The sequence below is a fragment of the Rhizophagus irregularis genome, chromosome 3 (genome assembly GCF_026210795.1).
Source record: "Rhizophagus irregularis chromosome 3, complete sequence".
In the NCBI taxonomy this organism is placed as follows: Eukaryota; Fungi; Glomeromycota; class Glomeromycetes; order Glomerales; family Glomeraceae; genus Rhizophagus; species Rhizophagus irregularis.
The window spans coordinates 1,265,883-1,283,983 of NC_089431.1; the positions used below are offsets into that span (position 1 = coordinate 1,265,883).

The 18,101-nt window shown below is 23.8% G+C and overlaps 3 protein-coding genes across 3 annotated transcripts; all 3 read left to right on the plus strand.

The window, feature by feature from the left end:
* The first annotated feature begins 1,995 nt into the window (after positions 1 to 1,995).
* OCT59_020326 (uncharacterized protein) lies at positions 1,996 to 4,976 on the plus strand. Its single transcript, XM_025313519.2, has one exon. The coding sequence runs from the start codon at positions 2,364 to 2,366 to the stop codon at positions 4,842 to 4,844; it is 2,481 nt and encodes an 826-aa protein (XP_025187098.2). The 5' UTR covers positions 1,996 to 2,363; the 3' UTR covers positions 4,845 to 4,976.
* A 7,300-nt stretch (positions 4,977 to 12,276) lies between these two features.
* Positions 12,277 to 14,459, plus strand: OCT59_020327 (uncharacterized protein; the record flags this gene model as incomplete). Its single annotated transcript, XM_066149115.1, has 8 exons — positions 12,277 to 12,399; positions 12,475 to 12,945; positions 13,038 to 13,863; positions 13,952 to 13,981; positions 14,091 to 14,098; positions 14,182 to 14,218; positions 14,299 to 14,352; positions 14,425 to 14,459. The coding sequence occupies 8 exons, from the start codon at positions 12,277 to 12,279 to the stop codon at positions 14,457 to 14,459; spliced, it is 1,584 nt and encodes a 527-aa protein (XP_065990061.1).
* A 1,741-nt stretch (positions 14,460 to 16,200) lies between these two features.
* Positions 16,201 to 18,101, plus strand: OCT59_020328 (uncharacterized protein; the record flags this gene model as incomplete). Its single annotated transcript, XM_066149116.1, has 7 exons — positions 16,201 to 16,275; positions 16,352 to 16,508; positions 16,695 to 16,825; positions 16,905 to 17,736; positions 17,813 to 17,842; positions 17,936 to 17,971; positions 18,052 to 18,101. The coding sequence occupies 7 exons, from the start codon at positions 16,201 to 16,203 to the stop codon at positions 18,099 to 18,101; spliced, it is 1,311 nt and encodes a 436-aa protein (XP_065990062.1).

Sequence of the window (18,101 nt, forward strand, 5' to 3'; positions counted from 1 at the left end):
AATAAAATAATAAAATAATAAAATAATAAAATAATAAAATAATAAAATAATAAAATAATAAAATAATAAAATAATAAAATAATAAAATAATAAAATAATAAAATAATAAAATAATAAAATAATAATAGAATAATAATAATAATAATAATAATTAAACAAAATTAAAAAAAATATATTTTTTTTACAATGAATTATTAAATAATAGAACCAAATTTGTTTATTATTAAATAAATATAAAGATTCTGGATTTCCATAGTTCATAACTCGTAATATCCGATCACTTCCGTTCCGAATATTTAGAGTAATCAGCATATTTTGTCCCCAGCGTGTTAAAAATAATGGCCATAATTAAAAAACTTTATTTTAACATGTGGATTGAAACTTATCACAAACATAACATTTGTACGAATTATAAATATATCTCGAATGTATCGAATTTTAGTAAAAAAAAAAAGTTTCGATTTAAGAATAATCCATCTTTAGACGTTATCAAAAGGATAAAAAAAAAAATATTAAAAATACTAATACTAAAATACTAATAGTCTAATACTAAAATATAAATATAATATATAATATATATATAATATAATATAATATATATTATATATTATTATATATACAGTACGGAAATATATATTGTATTATTGCATGGGGCATAAATATTTTTTTCCGTCCTTTGCAGAATTATTTATAATTGTTAAATTTATTTAATTTTCATTGGTTTTAATTCATTTAACTTCAAACAGTAATTTTTCTACTTTATCAAAAATATACAAGTTCGGATAAACATGATCATATGAATTTTTACAAATCAAGATATCGAATAATATCCTACGGTAGATCCGAGAATAAAAAACAAAAAAATTTTTTTTTTTTTTCGCTACGCCTTAATTATCCTACATAATTGATTAATCATTTTTTTTTTTTATTGTTTCAAAAATGTATACCTATTTATTTATGAATAAATGTTAAAAAAAGGAATAGTAATTTATGTACGTATCGAATGATGATTACGTAATAGAATTTCTTCTTGTAATAAATATAGTTAGAACGGAAACACTTTCCCTTTTTTTTTAAAAAAAATTAAAATTGTAAAAGAAATGTTTCTATTCGCAAATACTTTTTTAATATTTTGGTATCGAATAATAATAAGACTTGATGATGAATTTTTTAGTTTTGTTATAATAAGTTATCCTTTAAAGGAGTTCAAAATACCTTGATGGAGTTAAATTACATATATGTATAAATTTTTTAACGGAATCGGATTAAAAATATTTTTCCAAATTTAATTAATTTTTTCCTTAATTTTTTATCAGAAAGAAAGGAAATCGAGATTAAAACTTTTTTTAAAAAGAGGAATATTAGAATAAATGCATGCCGAAAACTTGTGTTACTTTGTGTAAAATTTTAGGGAAACAAATCAAAAATTATTGTACCAATCCTTTTTTATGGATTGATTTTCATTCATTATTTATTTATTATTATTATTATACAATATTGTAATTTTTGAATAAATGCAAATTAAATTAATGTTTATGTTGTATTTATATTAATCGAATAAAAGAAAATATATATATATATATATATATATATACATATACAATATAATATTTTTATTTTTAAAATTTTTATTTATATAAATTTTTATTTACTTTTAGAATAAATCATCACGTATGTAACTCAACAATTATTATATACAATTTATTACAATTTAAAAAAATTATATTCAATTATATCGGAATTTTCTTTGTGTAACCAAACAAATTTATTTCAAAATTTTTTTTTTTTACTCTTTTCTCGATTATTATATATTAAGTCATTTGGTTGGATCTTTTTTTTTTTTTTTATTAATTTATACTACATTTAATGATACGCCAAGATTTACTTTTTACTTAAAGATAAACAAATTTCCTGCAAAATAAAGCAAAATAATCAAAAAAATAATCAACCTTTTATTTATATTCCGGTGAATCAAAAAAAAAGTAATCGTCAGAGAAAAAAAAAAAAAAAAAAAAAAAAAAAAGTATGCAGGGTTATAAATGAGGTTATTATTTTTTATTTAAACTGTTTTCTTGTTTAAAAAAAAAAATAAAAAAAATTAATAAATAAAAATTATTTCGTTATTCATTCATTTTTTTTTTTTTTTTTCATTCATTATTCATTATTCATTATTCATTATTCATTATTCATTATTCTTTCTTTTCCATTTTCTTTGTATTTTTTTTCTTTTTTTTTTCTTTCTTTCTTACTTTCTTACTTTCTTTCCTTCCTTTTCTTTTCCCTTTTTATTTTTTATTATTTTTTAAAAAAAAAGGAAAAAAAAACACCGCATTAATAATCCGCATTAATAAGTGATACATAATATGATAAAACAAAAGACGTCATTTGATTCTCTTATTGTAGATTCACATTCTGGTAAAGGAAAATTTTCACTTCCAACTTTACGAAGATATTCTTCTACAACAAATTTACATCAACAAGAAAATGTTAATACACCACAAATACTTCAAAGAAGTCTTTCATCAATATTTAGAAAAATACCGAAAAATTCTAACGAAAAAAGAGAAAATGATACCAATTCAATAGATGATGATAATGCATCTATAACTTCATCGGATTCATCATTAGATGAAAATGATACTAAATATAATAATAAATTGATTTCAATATTTAGTGGTGCTTTTAATAATAAGGGTAATAATAATTTAAATAATAATCATAATAAAAAGAAAAGATATAATTTTAATGAAATAATAGTAAGTAATGAAATAATAATTACTACTACTGATTCAAAAGATTTTAAAGATGATGAAAATTATGGTTATATAAATCCTACCCTTACTACTTATGAAACTCATTTACATACTCCTACTCATAATTATTCTTTTTATTATCCTTGTCGAAGTAAATCCGTTCCTCTTTTACCTAAATTAAGTGAAGAATATTCTCAACTTTCTCGTCATACTTCTATTAATGAAAGAGAATTACCTACTATACCTGATGATAAAATTGTTTCTACTTCTACTACTACTACCACTACTTCATCTCCTAAATCCTCTTTAACTATAAACGTTTCTCATGTTGAACCAACTTTATCTTTGGAAATTTTACGTTATTCTGTTTCAACTTCCCCTCTTATTTCTCCGAAACTTTCTTTACATTCTTCTTCTTCTCCTTCTCCTCCAAATTCTACTTCTCTTTTACCTTCATCATCATCTTCTCCTCCTTTACCTCCTTTACTTCCTTTATCATCTAAACCATCTACACCAGGATTATTGATAATACCCAATAATAACAATAATAATTGTAATAATAATATCAAAACTATTACAAACATTGTTACCACACCTACCACACCTACAGAAATATCGGAATCATGGCCTTTCGCTCGTTATCCATTGAGATCAACATTTTATAATTTATCCGATTTACCTCCTTCTAATCCTTCACCACGTTCTTTCAATAATTCAAAAATTTCTGTTACCCCACCTTTAAAACATTCCCAATCTAAAAGTTCAACTCGATCATCTCGTTCAAAATCTGTATCACGTTCACTTTCTAAAAGTTCACTTCGTTCAAAATCATTATCACGTACTCATTCTAAAGGATCTCTTAGACGTTCAAAATCTGAATTATTTCCACCAACTATAAAAAAATCTTATGATCCAAATCATTGTTTTTATGGATTATGTGAAAAATGTAAACAACCTCGTACAGGTATTTTATGGTGTCAATCTTGTTATACAACAATTTTTAGAAAAGATTTTGATAATTGGACAAGTGGAGATTATAATATTGATGAATTTATTAAGAAAACTCAAATAAATTCTAATAATATATGTGAATTACTTGAATGGATACCTTTTGAAAAATTTAGGGATTTACAATTAATAGGAGAAGGAGGTTATAGTATAGTTTATTTAGCAAAATGGATTGATGGAAGAATATTAGATTTAAATGAAGATGGTAAATGGGAAAGAACAGGAGAAAATGATGTTATATTAAAAGTATTTTTTAATTCAAAAGAACTTAGTGAAGATTATTTAAATGAACTTGACATTTATCATAAAAGTACACCAAAATTAAATCATGTATTAAGATGTTATGGAATATCAAAAGATCCTTTTGCAAAGAATACTATTATGGTAATGGAATATGCTAAAGATGGAAATTTAAAAAATCATTTAAAAAATAATTTTAATAATATTACATGGATTAAACGTATATCAATGATTAATGATATAACAAAATCATTAAAATCAATTCATTCATCTGGTTTAATTCATAAAGATTTACATTCAAGTAATATATTAATACATGATGATTATACTTTTATTGATGATTTAGGTTTATGTACACCAAAAATTCAAAATAATAATAATAATGATTCAAATTTATTATATGGAGTTATGCCTTATGTAGCTCCTGAAGTATTAAAAGGAAATCAATTTACCATGAAATCAGATATTTATAGTTTTGGTATGATAATGTATGAAATTATAACTTCTTTACCTCCTTATCATGATTATAATTGGGATGAAAATTTATTACGAGATATTTGTGATGGGATTAGACCGAAAATTCCTGAAGGTATACCGAATTGTTATATAGAATTAATGACAAAATGTTGGTCTCAAAATCCTGAGGATCGACCTAATGCGGATTATTTAGCCAAAATTCTTGAAGATTGGAAAAATAATATTTCACAAATAGAAGAATTTAATATTGCGGAGCAATTTAGATTAAATCAATCAAATAGTATTGATATTGAAAAGTCAGTAAATTATAAAAGTAAAGCATTACCAAAGTTTTATGAAATATTACCAACTTCATCAAATGAATAATTGAATGATTTTTTTTTTAAAAAAAAATTTATATATATATAATAATTATTTGTAATTCTTTGACACACTTTTTTTTTTGTCAAGTTTGTTGCATGTAAATTGATAAATATAAATAAAAAAATTTATAGAGATTTTAATTTTGATCTGCGTTTTACAATGTTTAACCTTTTTCTACCTAAAATTTGACGTAAAGATAAAAATTATTCGTCGAAATTTAAACTTTAATTTAACGTTAATTTAACGTTAATTTTAACATTAAAAAATCGTTCATAAATTTTTTTTTTTATTATGATTATAATTTTCCTTTTTTGAATTGTTGACAGATGAGATATGATGTTGTCACGCTGATTTGTTGGTGTTAGTGGCGTTTTTTTTTTTCGGTAAATTTTATTAGACGTGTTATAATGTAATACAACAAGTAAATAAATATCCAATGATTTAAGTTAAAAAATATTTTTAAAGTCCTCTTGTTTTTATTTTGATTCATCTATAAAAAGAAATTGTTTATTTAACATTTACATACTTTATTACTATTACATCATACATACATTTCTTTTTAATCCTTCGTAGTAGTTTTTGACTATCAATATCTTTCGATGAATAATCCATGTGAATTAACGCCCATATATTTCGGGGATAATTCCGTTTTATAATGATTCGTTTGTATTATTTATTATTTCGAGAAATACAATAATTTATAAAAAAAGAAATATTAAATTAATTTCTTTATGAGAAAAAAGTACGTTATCATATGTCATCGTATGCTATCAGGATGTTATACATGAGGATCCTTTGTGATAGTAAAAAATTTGATTCAATTCTTCTATTATAGGAAATCAACAAAAATACACTTGTTAAAAAAAACCTAACATTATTCAAACAATATAAATAAATAAATGATATTATGAAAATAATAATAATAATAAATTAATAATAATAAAATATATACATTATGTATATATTATGTATATATATATATATATAATTATATATTATTTTATTGTCTTACCACGTAATTTCAATTTTTTACTTGGTCAACATAATAATATTTTTATTTTTATTTTATTTTTATTTTTATTTTCTAGAAAAATCTCACAAAAATACGAAAATATTTTATTTTCCAATTAAAATGGATGAATTTATTCTATTTTTTTTAACTGAAAAAAGTTTATTTTCTTTTTCCTTTTTTTCCTTTTTGTGAAAAGTAACACGGTAACACGGCACATTACATGTTTACCTGTTTTACATCACCTATGGTTTAGTTGAATTTTTTCATTTCCAACCAATTACGAATGGTTTTTTTTTTAGACTATTTAAATTTTTTTTTTCAGTTTACAAAAAAAAAAAAACAAAAATATTAAGCACGTTTACGTCGTTTACATTTTTAGAATGTAAACAATCAGCAAAAAACTTTAATTTGTTCGATTTATTTACTTAATTTGTACATCATTATTATCCCTTTATAGTTAATTTTTTTTTTTTATTTAGAAACTCCGAAAAAGAATGAAATAATTTTTTATTGTCAGAATTGCATTCTAAATAAAGTATAACCCTGTCCTGTATACAATAAACGATATGTTTTATTATATTTACTCACTGAATTTTATTTTTTATTTTTTAACCGATTAACCGGATAAATTATTCACGATACAAAATTAATTGGATAATGAGAATATAATAATGTTGAATCTTCGTATCGGACCCTTAATTATAAACCAATAAACATCAAATAATATGGTTAAAAATTATTTCATTATACTTCTTTATTTATTAAAATCTATCGATCTTGATGAAGTTACTCTTTTCTCAAGATCGAAATCATGTATGTACTCTTTTGAATTTAAAAAAGGAAATCGGTAATTAAATAAACAAAAAAGAAACTTGAACCAATTATCGTTTATTTAAGAATTTATTATGAAACTATTTGATATAATTGATATAGTTTATATAATTGATATAGTTGATATTTTCGTAATTTATTTTAATTTAATTTAATTTATTTTATTACTTTATATGCCAAATAATAAAATTATCTTAATATAAAATATTTTATTATGTATAATAATAAAAAAATTATCACCATACAAAATAATTTATTATGTAAAAAAATTTATTATGTATAATAAAAAATTGCCATCATATAAAATAATTTATTATGTATAATAATAAAAATTATCATTATATAAAATAATTTATTACGCAAAATAATAAAAAATTATCATCATATAAAATAATTTACTATGTATAATCCATCCGTATAAAATAAAAAAAAAGAATTTTTGATTTAGAATTTAGAAACTTGAATTCAAAAAAATTAAAAAATAAATATAATAAAATAACTTTTTTTTTTAATATAAATAAACTGTACAACCAATTCTAAACTTTTCCCGAGAACGCCAAGATTTTTATTCTCATTTTAGAATGGGATATTCCATCAAAGAATTTTCTAATGTAAATTTTTTTTTTCATTGATGTATAAAGACCATGATGATGTTTGGAATTTGGAATTCCATTCGCGAATTTTACTCGTTCATAATAAATATACTGTATGCAATGTCGATATATTATTATCGTTAACGTCATGTTGCGTTTGTTTATGATCTTTTGTTACACGTAACCTTTCCAGGCTTTAACTCCGTTAGAAAAAGAAAAAAATAGTAAATACGATATAGAAAATTAAATGAAATGACTAAAAAATAATTAGAATACTATTTTTAGTGACGTTATAAAGATGATTTAAACAAACATTGAAATCTATAATCTATTATTAAATAATATTTCATAAATGGATATTATTAAATAAATTTATAAATAAATAAAATAAAATTTTTTATATCGTCTATTTAAATTTTTATAATGTAATTAATAGTTATGCTAATAAAACAGCATCTATTAATAGGAAAACAAGTAATACAAATTAAAAATTTGAATAAAATCAATTTTTTCGTCATAATATTTACTTGAAATAATTTGAATTGATGATGAATTTGAAGAATTTTACTGGTTTGGGAAGGTTTTTGAAATTCAAAAAGTTCTACTTGTATAGATTGCTTGAGGATTTTTAATGCTTTTTTAATTATTTTCATTTGATCTATTTTTTAATTTTATCATCATATTGTGTTTATTTCCATTTTTTTTATATACCGGCATATAATTCCATAGAATTTGTTCTATTTTCTTCTTTAGCGTTCTTTAGCGTCCCAACATTTCATAATTAAATCTGACAAAAAGTTTTGGATTATCTACAGAAATTCTTGCTCCAAGTCCTTTACATATTTTGCAGCCAAATATGATCATGGGGAATAAGGTTGCTGGTCGTAAGTAATAATTACGACATTTCGAATTGCAACCTAGGTTGTAACCTACTAGGTTGCAACCCTAACGAAACCGTAAATATACGCGTGTTGCAAGCAGCGTAATATTACGATACTTAGGTTGTAAATGGTTGCAAACATTATGGCAGGTCACGCTAATGAGGAATATCATTAAAAAGAATTTCTTTAGAAAGGTATTCATTCATAATTATTTCAAATGAATAAATATCTGCTGTTTTTGTATATTGATATCGACATCCACGTAAAATTTCTGGTGACATACAAGGTATACCCACGTAAATTTGTCATACACCCACGGTGCGGACATGGCTTTAGACGACCCCATATAAGGTAAACTCCTCTTTTACCACAAGATGTTTCGCCGAAAGGACTTTTCGCCGAAAGTACAGTACATTTTATCGAATCCATTTCACCGAATCGTCCATTTCACCGAATCGCCCATTTCACCGAATTCTATTGACATTTCACCGAAAATGGTAGCGATTAACATTTTTTAGTCTGAAGTATAACGAGGGACTAAATATTTCTACGCAAGTTGATATACAAGGTTCATGTCTGGATGTCCGTCCGGCAAAAGTGTCATTCTTGATATGTAATAATAAAAATATACACGTCTATCAAGAAATCATATCAAGAATGATGTTTTTGCTTCTCACGTGACATTGTGCAACAAAAAAAACTTTAAATGGCACTTCTGACTTAATAACGGATTCCGTTTCCTAGTATAAAAAATATTCAACGCGAAATGAAAATAAAAATATAAAAATGAAATATTTTTTTTTCCAAGATATTATCGATATTATCACTTTAGCATTTAAGTAACTGATATTAATTTTTAAGCAATAAATTAAATGTTTTCGGGAAAATAATGTACTATAACAACGTGATAATTTTAATAAATTTCATCTAATTCAAAATTTTTCTAGATGAAGATTTCCTTATGTGTTTAGTACAATAACCAAATTAGCCAAATGGAATAAATAATTTTTCAGCGAAATGTCCATTCGGCAAAACGTCCATTCGGTGAAATGGCTTCGGCGAAATGAAATTCGGTTTCGGTGAAATAGTATTTCGGCGAAATGTCCCCTCGGTGAAATACCCCTTCGGCGAAACATCCCTTCGACGAAATGGCTTTGGCGAGATGGATTCGGTGAAAAGTCCCGATCGATACCATTCTTAAATTACTACTTATATATACACCTATATCGCATAAATACCGTACCATTCCGAAATTAAACAACCATTTTTTGAACTTAATTCTGGCCAAAGTAGTCATAATTCTGGTCAAATTTGCCATAATGCGGGCCAGGGTTGCTTATTTCGGGGTTGTTTAATTTCGGAATACCCAAGTAAAAATCTTTATGGACTTTTTCAGCATTATGGATATTTAACAGTCCAAATAAATTGGTAATATTATAAATATCATTGTTTAAATAGTAATAATTTCTCGAATTTCTACTATCATATAATCTTTGGGATTTGAATCTTGAGTTATTCTCATATAAATAACGATACTTTCAAAATAAATCTGAATATAAGATTATTTTTATTTTAGTTACCTCATTTAAAATATCTGTAGAATTATCCAAACTTCTTAATGCAACTTGCAATATACTTATTTTTGATTCTCAACATCCAAACTAGGAACATATCCTTCAGGCCATTTAACTAAATAAATTTTACTAAAATTTTGTTTCGCAATCCCGTGATCTTATATTGAGATAATCACGTGACAATCGGGCAATGGCGATACCGTAGCAAAAAATATTCGCTGTCTTATCACTGCACCCGATTGAATTTTACTTAATTGAAGTATTTACTATAAGAATCTTACAAAATCTCGATATCATTTAAAAATTAAATAATGAATTTACTTTGAGAAAATAGTACAATCTAACATAGCTTATTGCCAATTACTAATAAATGAACCTCATTCAACAAATACAATTTCTCTTTTAATTCAGGCTAAAATAATTCTTTTTTCACAAAAACAAAAAATAAGAACATTACATCATTTATATTTAAAATTGTAATCAATTAAAATATTATAACTTTTTAAACTGAATACCATTATCTCCTTTAATTTTTAAAGTTGACGATAAATAATAAATCGAATATCACGTTCTAAATAAAGTATACAGTGTATATTATCGACAATATCGATCATTTATTTACTCCATGAATATATTTTATATTTAATTTAAGGGAGATTTGTGTTAAAAAAAGAGACGCTCAACTTTGATTACAAACGTTTGAAAGTGAAATGCTATTCTGATATCATGATAAAAATAAATTACTTGAGTTACAAATAATTATAAATTTGTTATTACTTTATATACAGTGTATTTAAAAGTGATTTATTTTTATATTTATTATTTAGTTTAATAAGAATAATTTTTTTTTTCAAGTTATCTAAGATCCATCTAAAATTATTTTTGAGACGAGTTTAAAAAAAATCGTCAGTATATTTTCTTTCATGAAACAGAAACTACAATCGTATCCGCAGTAATCACCCCGGAAAATATTGGTTCATTTGTCATCTTATAATTTTCTTTCATTTCATTCCAATACAATAAGTTCATAGAATATATTATGTTCGCGATCTTAGAAAACAAAAATAATATGATCAAAATTTTGTTCAACTAAGAATATTAAAAGAAATTTATCTTCTAAAATTCTTCTGCATCAATTTATTTGATTATTAACCAGTTTAATGACGAAAGTAAAGTATTTAATTAATTATAGATCACGCTATTCATACTGGATCAAAATTAACTAATTATAAGCAAAACAAGAATGTTTGTTGGTTGCTATATTTTTTATGTAAACGTTACTATCAAATTTTATAAACGAAAAATTATTTTTAAACGAAATGAAAAAAAAATTAATTATAAGATATGTAATGAGCGTTACTTTAACAAAATAAAATACTTTTATGATAATAAATTCAATCTTCCGACTTGGAATAAAGTATAATATGTATAATACCTTAAAAAAGTTTGTGCAATAAATTTAATAATATCGTATTAGTCATTTATATGATATCAAGGTTCTCGAGAATCGAGGTATTGAAAGATTTTAATTTCTAGAAAACATTACATTTATTGATGAAGCAAGCAAGTAACATTCAATCAATGGAATCATGAAAAAGATAGTAAATGTTATTCCATAACATTATTTATTAATCAAAGTATTTTAACATCCGAAATGAAATTAGGATTACGCCCGTTCTTATTACATCGAATTCAGTTGCATAGGCGTTATATAGTACCTTATATTATAAACACTTAATTACATGTATGACATTAGATGTAATTACAGAGCATACTAAATAAATAAAGAACGATCATATCCTGCTCATTCAAGTCTTAAGTTAAAGATTCCATTTTCCAAACGTGAAAATTATTACGGTTTTCCTATATTACAGCTACTTTAGAGTTTTTGGCATCCATTCTGACAGAATAATAATGTAACTTTCTTAGAAATTGTGATCAACGAATTATTTGAATTAAATAGGCATTGGTATTACTGATCTTAACTAAAAAATGTCTAAGCTCATTTCATATCATGTGAAAATATATTGCATTTACCCTAATCCTAACGAGTTTAGATCCATTACAAATTAAATCGACAGCATAAAATTTACTTTTATTATTATAAATATTGATTGGTACACATTTAACTTTTAATATTGAATTATCCAATGAAAACTTATGTAGTTGTCATATATTCTTCAATTTGTAAATTATATAATTTAATAAAAAAAACATTTTAAATCTCTACAATATGAAATTAGTTATCAAAATTTTAACCGATTCCTTATTTATCTAAATGGTTTCCCAGTTGTTCGATTAGGTAATAGTTTACAATAATAATGTGCGGCTGACAAAATTGTTGATTCTGATTGGTATGCATTGTGGCTTCAGATGTGCATGATGCAATTATTGCATGTTGTGCAAATTTTTGTATACATTTAGCTCTGAGCTAAACGTTCACTAAATTTGTTTCAATAATTTTCATTCATTATTAAGTAAATAGCAGTACTACACATAGTTAAATTCACCGTAGTTAACACATTTATTTCGTAATTGACAAGTATGGAATTGTTAAAAAAAATATTCAAAAAAAAGCCAAGAAATACTAGTATGGAAATTTTGAATAAAATATCCAAAGAAAAGCCAAGAAATTTATGGAAAAGGGTTGATTTTAATGAATATCAGGTGAATGTTATTTCAACTTATACTTTATTATAAATATTATGATTAATTAACACATATATTTGATTACTTATTTAGATTCATGCAATTTCTTCTATTGATTCTACTACCAAATCGGAAGAGATTGATGATAAAGTAGTTTATATGGAAGACTTAGAAAAAAGAAAAAAAGCATATGGTACATGTGGAGAATGTAATGAACCTGGCACAGGAGAAAATTGGTGTCAATCTTGTAATTCAAAAAGATTTAAGGGAAATTTTAAAAATTGGACTAGTGGAAATAAAGATATTGATGAAATAGTACAATATTCACAACTTAATTCTTTACACTGTTTTAACTGTCTTGAATGGATATCTTTTGAGAAATTTCAAAATGTTACCTATATTACCAGAGGAGGCTTTGGTAAAATTTACTCAGGTGAATGGTCTGAAGGATATATTGATTATTGGGATATTGAAAATCAAAAATGGTACCGAAACGCAGGTCAAACAGTTGCATTAAAAAGTTTGGATAATTCTTCTGAAATTAGTGCTGATTTTATAAATGAGGTAATTAAATAAAAAAAAATTAATTTAATGTGCATTATATCTAAATTGTCATTGTTTTTATTAAATTTTTTTTAAAAAAATTTAATTATTAGATCAAATCTCATCTTCAGATTTATTGTCAGGGTATTGTTCTCTGCTTTGGAATAACTCAAGATCAAAATACCAAAGATTATATGATGGTTTTAAAATATTGTGAAGAAGGAAATTTAAGAAATTACTATTTAAATAATTACGATGATACTATAAAACTTTATAGATTATCAGCAATTGCAAATGGACTGTTAAGTATCCATAATGCTGAAAAAGTCCATAAAGACTTTCATTCAGGCAATATATTGTATGGTGGTGCTATGTTGATAAGTGATTTAGGAATGTGTCAACCAGCAAATAATAAAGAGAAATCAGATAAAAAAGAAGGAGTTTATGGAGTATTACCTTATATGGCACCAGAAGTTTTACGTGGATGTCAATATACAAAAGCAGCTGATATTTATTCATTTGGAATAATTATGAATGAGTACCTTTCTGAAGAAATTCCTTTTAGTGATATTCCTCATGATCATATTTTAGCTGTTAAAATATGTAAAGGACTTAGACCAAAAATTTCTGAAGATATTCCAAAATTTCTTGTAGATTTAATTATGAAATGTTGGGATGCTAAAGCTGAAAATAGACCAACTGCTAAAGAATTGTATCAAATATTAAAGAAATATTGGAAAACAAATGAAATTCGTTCTCAAATGTGGGAATATGATGATAAAATTAGAGAAAAAAATTTAAAAAACAGATCGAATGACAATAAGTCTGAAAGTATTAAAACTCATCCTCAAGCAATCTATACAAGTAGACTTTTAAATTTTAAAAATCTTCCTGAACCAGTAAATTCATCAGATTTATCATTATTTCAAGTTAATTCAGGTAAATCTTCAATTTTAATTTGAATTATGAAAATTTTATTCAAGTTTTAATAACAATATTAACAAATATCCAATTTTTTTAATAATAGATGATGTTCCATCAGCATCAGAAAATCTAAGTAAGTATAACCATTATTATTACACGGCCCTATAGGACCATCATGCACATGTTGTACCAATATTTAGCATATCGTGCTTATAATATAATGATTTCATACCATTATTAAGCACACCCCGTCGCCTCGTGCAATAACATACAATTAATTTGTAATTATAAATTCATATTTTATTTTACATTACATTGTTGTTTAATTTATAGTTTCAGAATGTTTTGATTGCAAAATTTAATAAATCAGGTAAAATGATTTATTTGGAGTGATTTATTATTTTATCAATAGTTTTTTCGTCTAATTTTATTTAATTATTTTAATAATAGATCTCAATGAAATTAATCAAGATGATGATAATTTGATGATGGTCTTAAATCATGGTAGGTTTTTTCGGAAATAATCAGAATATTTAGTTTATATTTTTATTTACTTTTGTATTATATATGTCTTAGTGAAAATTTTTATAATATACAAATATATGATATAGTATATATTATGAAATATATTATTTATTGGGAGGGTTTTTGTGTTAAAAAAGACACACCAACTTTGATTATAAACGTTAAAAGCGAAATTCTTGGCAAATAGAATTCTGATAAAAGAAAGTTTATTTGATTATCTGAATAAATTTTTAAATAAAATTTATTCTTTCTTTTTTAGACTTTAATTGATCTGTCTGAAATTATTTTTGAGGTGAAGGTTGAAAAAAATCGTGTATTTTTTATGAAACAGAAACTGCAATTGCATCCGCAGTAATAACTCCAGAAAAATATTAATCTTATAATTTTCTTTTATTTCATTTCAAGTTTAATTATTACGTTCACAATATTAAAAGATAAAAATAATAAATTGATCCAATTAAGAATTTTTATCTTCTAAAATTCTCCTGCACCAATTTATTTGATTATTAACTGAACCAGTTTAATGACGAAAGTAAAGTATTTAATTAATTATAGATCATGCTATTCACGGACTGGAAGCAAAATAAGAATGTTTGTTGGTTGTTATATTTTTATATAAACATTACTATTTAAATTTATAAATGAAAAATTATTTTTAAACGAAATGAAAAAAAATTAATTATAAGGTATGTAATGAGCGTTACTTTAACAATGCAAAATAAAAATACTTTTATAATAATAAATTCAATTTTTCATCTTGGAATAAAATATACTAATATATACAATACATTTCTTTTAAAAAAGTTTATATAATAAATTTAGTAATATTGTACCAGCCATTTTATATGATATCAAAGGTTCTCGATAATCGAGACATTGAAAGATTTTTTTTTTTTAGAAAACATTACATTTATTGAAACAAGTAACATTCAATCCACGGGATCATGGAAAACGATAGTAAATACTATTTCTATAATATTATTTATTAATCAAAGTATTTTAAAATGTGTTCACTATTATACTTTCTATTAACGATAGCGTGTCTTTTAAAGAATCCGAAATGAAATTGGGATTACGCCATTCTTATTACATCGAATTGCATAGGCGTTATAAAGTAAATATAAAAGTAATCAATTTTTAATATTATAAATAGACATTAAACGTAGTTACAGAGCATAAATAAATAAAAGAACGATCATCATGTCCCTGCTTATTCAAGTCACCATCATATTAAGTGAAAGATTTCACTTTCCAAACGTGACGGTTTTCTTATATTATAGTTACTTAGAGTTTTTTGTATCTATTCCAACAAAATAATAATGTAACTTTCTTCACGCAATTGTGACCATCAAATATCATTGAAAATGTAACAAATTATTTGAATTAAATACACAAACTTTTAATATTTAAATATAGGAAAATTTATATAATACTAGTTATCATATATTCTTCAATTTGTAAATTATATAAATTAATAAAAAAACTTATTAAATATCTGAAGTATGAAATTTAGTCATCAAAATTTTGACCGATTCCTTATTTATCCAAATGGTTTCACAGTTGTTCGATCAGGTAATAGTTGACAATAATATGTGCGGCTGACAAAATTGTTGATTCTGATTGGAATGGAGATGTGCATGATGCAATTAATGCATGTTGTGCAAATTTTTGTATACATTTAGTGAAAATAACATTACGATCTTTACGTTCACTAAATTTGTTTTAACAGTACTATACATACAGTATATAAAATTACTGTTAATAACTCATTTTGAAATTGGTTCGAAATTGTTAAAAAAGATATTCAAAAAGCCAAGAAATACTAGTATGGAAATTTTAAATAAAATATCCAAAGAAAAGCCAAGAAATTTATGGAAAAAAGTTGATTCGAATAAATATCATGTAAATGAAATTTCAATTTATAATTTATTATAAATATTATGATTAATTAACAAATATATTTTGGTTACTCATTTAGAAACATGTTACAATTTCTTCTATTGATTCAGCTACTAAATCAGAAGAGATTGATGATAGAATAATTTATATGGATGAAATAGAAAAAAGAAAAGAAGTATATGGTATATGTGGAGAATGTAATGAACCTGGCATGGGAGAAAATTGGTGTCAATCTTGTAATTCAAAAAGATTTAAGGAAAATTTTAAAAATTGGACTAGTGGAAATAAACATATTGATGAATTAATACAACATTCACAACTTAATTCTTTACACCGCCTTAATAGTCTTGAATGGATACCTTTTGAGAAATTTCAAAATGTTACCTATATTACCAGAGGAGGCTTTGGTAAAATTTATTCAGGTGAATGGCCTGAAGGAGATATTAGGTATTGGGATATTGAAAATCAAAGATGGAAAAGAAACATAAATTGTAAAGTTGCATTAAAAAGTTTGGATAATTCTTCTGAAATTAGTGCTGATTTTATAAATGAGGTAATTAAATAAAAAAAATTTAGTGTTCATTATGTTTAAATTGTCATTGTTATTTTTATTAAAAAATTTTAATTATTAGATCAAATCTCATCTTCAGATTTATTTTCGGGGTATCATTTTCTGCTATGGACTAACTCAAGATCCAAATACCAAAGATTATATGATGGTTTTAAAATATTGTGAAGAAGGAAATTTAAGAAATTACTATTTAAATAATTATTGTGATACTGTAAAACTTTATGAATTATCAAGCATTGCGAATGGACTGTTAAGTATCCATAATGCTGAAAAAGTCCATAAAGACTTTCATTCAGGAAATATATTATATGGTGGGGCTATATTTATAAGTGATTTAGGAATGTGTCAACCAGCAAATGTGATGTCAGGTAAAGAAGGAGTTTATGGAGTATTACCTTATATGGCACCAGAAGTTTTACGTGGATATCAATATACAAAAGCAGCTGATATTTATTCATTTGGAATAATTATGAATGAGTTTCTTTCTGAAGAAATTCCTTTTAATGATATTCCTCATGATCATATTTTAGCTGTTAAAATATGTAAAGGACTTAGACCAAAAATTTCTGAAGATATTCCGAAATTTCTTGTAGATTTAATTATGAAATGTTGGGATGCTAAAGCAGAAAATAGACCAACTGCTAAAGAATTATATCAAATATTAAAAAAATGGGATAAAGAAGATGAGAAATTCAATAGTGAAATTCGTTCTCAAATGAGGGAATGTTATACAAAAATTAGAGAAAAATCACTGAAAAACATTTCAAATGAAAATAAGTCTGAAAGTATTAAAACTCATCCTCAAGCAATCTATACAAGTAGACTTTTAAATTTCAAAAATCTTCCAGAACCAGTAAATTCTTTAGATTTATCATCATTTCAAGTTGATTCAGGTAAATTTTCAATTTTAATTATGAAAAAATCTTATCCAAGTTTTAACGATATCAATTTTTTTTTTTTTAATAATAGATGATGTTTCATCTGTATCAGAAAACCTAAGTAAGTAGTACATAATAATTAATTATTTTTGTAATTATAAAATTTACTTTATATTTTATTTTAACATTATATTATTATTTAATTAATTTATAGTTTCAGAATGCTTTGATGTTCAATTCAGTGAATCAGGTAAAATAATTTATTTGAAGTAATTTATTATCTTATTAATAGTTTTCTCATCTAATTTTATTTAATTATTCTAATAATAGATCTCAACGAAATTAATCAAGAAGAAGATAATTTGAATGATGAGTCTTAA

Bases quoted from the DNA above. Each gene is read 5' to 3' on its own strand.
- OCT59_020326 (XM_025313519.2), top strand. From the start codon at position 2,364: ATGATAAAACAAAAGACGTCATTTGATTCTCTTATTGTAGATTCACAT.